The sequence below is a fragment of the Sinocyclocheilus rhinocerous genome, unplaced genomic scaffold (genome assembly GCF_001515625.1).
Source record: "Sinocyclocheilus rhinocerous isolate Xijiao unplaced genomic scaffold, SAMN03320098_v1.1 scaffold576, whole genome shotgun sequence".
NCBI classification, from domain to species: Eukaryota; Metazoa; Chordata; class Actinopteri; order Cypriniformes; family Cyprinidae; genus Sinocyclocheilus; species Sinocyclocheilus rhinocerous.
In genome coordinates this window covers 846,885-851,139 of record NW_015662167.1, presented here as the reverse complement: position 1 = coordinate 851,139, position 4,255 = coordinate 846,885, and the positions used below count along the sequence as shown (strand labels likewise).

The 4,255-nt window shown below is 37.2% G+C and overlaps 1 protein-coding gene across 1 annotated transcript; it reads right to left on the bottom strand.

The window, feature by feature from the left end:
- Positions 1-147: 147 nt before the first annotated feature.
- Positions 148-3,409, bottom strand: LOC107727762 (acidic mammalian chitinase-like). Its single transcript, XM_016537746.1, has 12 exons — positions 3,368-3,409; positions 3,233-3,274; positions 3,117-3,143; positions 2,785-2,989; positions 2,582-2,638; positions 2,336-2,501; positions 1,995-2,119; positions 1,765-1,888; positions 1,488-1,670; positions 1,259-1,375; positions 1,043-1,175; positions 148-725 (listed from the first exon to the last, which is right to left on the bottom strand). The coding sequence occupies exons 2-12, from the start codon at positions 3,255-3,257 to the stop codon at positions 481-483; spliced, it is 1,407 nt and encodes a 468-aa protein (XP_016393232.1). The 5' UTR covers positions 3,258-3,274; positions 3,368-3,409; the 3' UTR covers positions 148-480.
- Between the last annotated feature and the right edge of the window lie 846 nt (positions 3,410-4,255).

The following is a 4,255-nucleotide window of genomic DNA, read 5'->3' as shown; positions in this document are numbered from 1 at the left end:
TTTATATTTGTCCACTACGTAATGAAAGTGATGATAAAACATCTAGCATATCACAGAACACTAATCGACTGATATGTTTTTTATTGATCCCACCATGCATTCTGTTTCAAATGCAAGATGATGTAATCAAATGTAACCAGAATAATGTTAATGATGGCTGCATGTTGTTTATTAATAGGAGTTTTTAAAAAATCTTGTAAAGTTGTGCACATTTTTTTTTATTTGTATAAATGATTCATTGTACAGCAGTGTACTAACAGCAATCACATGAATAGATTTACAGGGGAGTTTAAAAAAACATGCATCCTACACTTTCAAAATACATTCAAATGGAAAAATAAAGCACATTAATTATGTTCAGTCCACACTAATTTCCTTTATGTGAAATAGTTGTAGTCAAAGATGTTTAGTTCTGATTCTTCTTGTGTGCTTATGCAAATCTGCAGTGTCCTGTTTCACTGTTTTCACATGAGTGATCCCTTAGTGTTTGGGCCAGGCACAGCACTTACAGCTGTCATCAAACACAGTGCCTGGACCGCAGCTATCCATGTAAGTGTGGCCTCCTACACAGTTATAGTATTTGTTGGGGTCTTCAGGGTGAGGATAGAGTCCATCTGGCTTTCCATTACAGAATCCTGGTCCTGGAGCATGAGTGGTGGTGGTGGTGGTTTTTGTGGTTGTTTGTCCGGGTTTGAGGGTCGTGGTTGGAGGCAGAGGAGGCAATTCTGATCAAAATAAAGGCATGTTAGCATTAGCTAGGGAGCTTTTTAGCTTTTCTTTTGATTATTATATTTAACGCTATTATTGTAACCAAATTTGATAGGTGCCAGTTTGTCTGTGAAATTTGGTGGCATAAAAAATGCTTATAACTTTCCAAACATTAAGCCTGGTCTATAAAGATTCCTTGACTCACAGTACAGTGTTGACAATTTTACCAAAGTCAGCCATAATATGCCTACTTGTCTGCCATTTTGAATTTTACCACAAACTACCTGAGCAGCTTAAGGTGAACAGTGCCACCTAGTAATTAGCAAAGACTTGCCGATATCCAGAAGATTGTGCAGATGGCCCATGAGAGGATGGTTCCCCTGATTACAGAACTGTCCAGCAAAGTCATCCAGATCAAGCGCCCAGACGAAGGCTCCACCAAAGTTCTTGTCTTTCAGATAACGGACCTATAAATTGAAAGAAGAGTTGCTAGTCAGTTTCTGACAAATGTTGACAATGAAACCCAACTCCAGTAAAGTCTCAAAAGTACCTTAGTTTCAAAGCTCTTCTTGGTGTCAAATCCAACCCATTCGCCATTCTTTGTGGCATAGGGCACCTTCTGGTCCTCAATCCACTGGAGTGTTGTTCCCTCTAGGAATCCACAGATCTATACAGATATTGATATATTGTTTGACTGTATTAGATATTGGGAATATTCAAAAGATACTTTTAAAGAATATATTCCATTATTTTGGACAAAATGACTCCAAAGCTCCCACCTCATAGTAAGACCAGAATCCAGCCTCGCGAGTGTAGGTTCCAGCTGAAGCAGGTCCACTAGCTGGGGCTCCAACGCTAGTATCTGCAGATGTCAGACGGAAAGTGCGACCGTATGTTGCGAAACCCATTCTGAGTTTCTCCACAGGGGTGCCGTTGTCCCTCCAATAGCGCATAGCGAAGTCCTGAATGAGCAGGAGAGTAGTCATTTTAAAAATGATTCCTTTGGGAGGTTTGAATACCTCATGATAAATGATGCTACAGTATATCAATTCTCACTGTATTAAAGTAGATCAGGTCTCCCTCATCATTTGAGCCTTGGTACAGGGGGCTGTTGTGTCCTGTGAATCTTTCCCAAGTTCCATGGAAGTCATAAGTCATCACATTGATGAAGTTCAGGTATCTGGAAAAAAAATAATTACACAAATCAAGAGAGGTCTTGGCGGTTTATTTTCACCTCAGTGCTCTGCCATTTTGTAAATGTTATGATTCATTGTCGTCATACTTACTTGGCAACCTCTGCAATCTCGTATCCATCATCAATTGTCCCTTTGCCAGCTGATACAGCAGCGGTCAGCATCAGTCTGGCTCTGCCAGTAGCTTTGCTCTCAGCCTCATAGGCCTCAATAACTTCCTACAAAGAAAAACATATATAAATATAGATAAATGAATAAACATCGACCTGATGAATAAGAACACTACTGTTTTCAGTGGAGCTGCCTATCGCTGAACTGAATCAACAATTAACTGATTGGAGCTGAATACTGATCCTTGACTCAACATGAAAAGAGATTAAATAAGGAAAGTGCTCCTCTTGGCTAAGAAGACACTGTATTACAATCAGACCCACCTTCAATAGCTGTGTGAATCTTTGTTTGTCTTCAGGTGGACTTCCTCTTGATCCCGGATATTCCCAGTCCAGGTCCATGCCATCAAATCCGTAAGTTCTCAGGAACTTGATGGAGGACTGAATGAACTTCTGACGGTTTGCAGCATTGGACACCATGATGGAGAACCTGGGATGGATTTAATGAACAGTCTTAGATGTTTTTGCATTTCATTTGACAACATAAAACTAAACTTTTTTTACACGTACTGTGCTGAACCAAAGTTCCATCCACCGACAGCCAAGAGAGTTTTAAGATGGGGATTTCTGTGAGGATAATGGAGATATTTTAGGATTTTGTGATAGTATTCATTTAGTAAATTACCTCACACTCTCACAAAAAAAAAAGTCATACATGATTTGAGAAACTGGGCATCTCAAGTGTTAAACATTATATAGTAACTAATACATACGTGTTCTTGAGTTCATTAAAGGCTTTGTATAGAGTCTCATCGTTCCACTCATAGGTGACAAGCTCGTTGGCATGGTTGACCATTGCAAAAGCATAGAAAAGGTGTGTACAAAGGAAAGGGTCCACATTTGAGGGCATATACTTTCCAATTCCAGGTCTGTACTGAGACCAGTTGGTGAAGTAGCAGCCCATTTCCATAGAGAAGGCTGGATATGGATACACAAAGAAGCTCTTAGACAAGACATTTCGAGATCTTTCTGATTTGAACATATAAGTTAATAATAATTCATTACAATGAATGTGATATGATGCAGTAGATACTCAATGACTCACCAACATGGCAGAGCACCAAGCCCAAACCTAGAATACGCAATGACTTCATGTAAATGACAAATATAAAAGAATGAATAAAACTCACTAGTATTTCACTTATTATTTCAACACATTACCTGCAATGAGTGTAAGCTTCCCCATGTTTATTTCTAATTTCTCTGTAAGAATAAAAGAAGAGTTTTATTAATTGCATATAAACTAATAGCAGAAATAAAGATTTTAAGATGTATTACGATCGGACATATAGGTACCTCAAGCAAGAAAAATGTACAGAGGAACTTCAGGACCTCTTGGTTTTTATAGCAATTGGGTGTTGTCTAAGCCATATGGGATTATGTATTATATAGGATGGTGTTAGATATGGTATCGCTCGTAAACTATGGACTGAATTGACATAAATAATACCTTTGGCCTTTTCAGCACAAATTGCGTGAAGCTAAAATCATAGATAAGATGAAAAATTAGGCCTGCTGCAATAAAATCTGTGCAACGTGCCAATATGTTTGTTACACTGATATGAAATTAGCAGGGGATCTATTAACTTCTTCATATTAAAAAAATATTCAGCTGACATCAGTTATGCATTTACATTAGAAAAACGTAATTATAAAATAATTATCATGTAATATGTGCCAGAGGAAATGACAATGTGTGATAAATATAAATGAAAATAACTGGTCCTCTGAGACTTTTAGTAAAAGTATAAAGAGATCTGTAGATGTATGTTTGTCCTACTGTGAAGCGATTGCTAAGCATAATTATTTCTATTAATAGTAATCCTATTCCTATTTCTATTAATAGTTATCCTAACTAATCAGAAATGTTACTTAAGTTGTGATATCCAGTGTTGGGGGTAACGCATTACAAGTAACGCGAGTTACGTAATCAGATTACTTTTTTCAAGTAACTAGTAAAGTAACGCATTACTTTTTAATTTACAAGAGAATATCTGAGTTACTTTTTCAAATAAGTAACGCAAGTTACTTTTTTTTCCAATTTATTGATTGACAGCTCTCCTGTCCCCATGTTGAGAGAAATCAGAAGATGTTACTGTAGTTCTGAATATGCATTAATTCATCTTACTCTCACACACAAAAAAAAAAACACAGATTCAGTATTCCTCAAAATGAATAAAAAAA

Coding starts and splice junctions, on each gene's coding strand:
- LOC107727762 (XM_016537746.1), bottom strand. CDS start 3,257: ATGGGGAAGCTTACACTCATTGCAG. Junction 2,639..2,784: donor TTTAATGAACTCAAGAACAC/GTATGTATTAGT, acceptor TTATCCTCACAG/AAATCCCCATCTTAAAACTC. Junction 726..1,042: donor GCACAATCTTCTGGATATCG/GCAAGTCTTTGC, acceptor TATTTTGATCAG/AATTGCCTCCTCTGCCTCCA.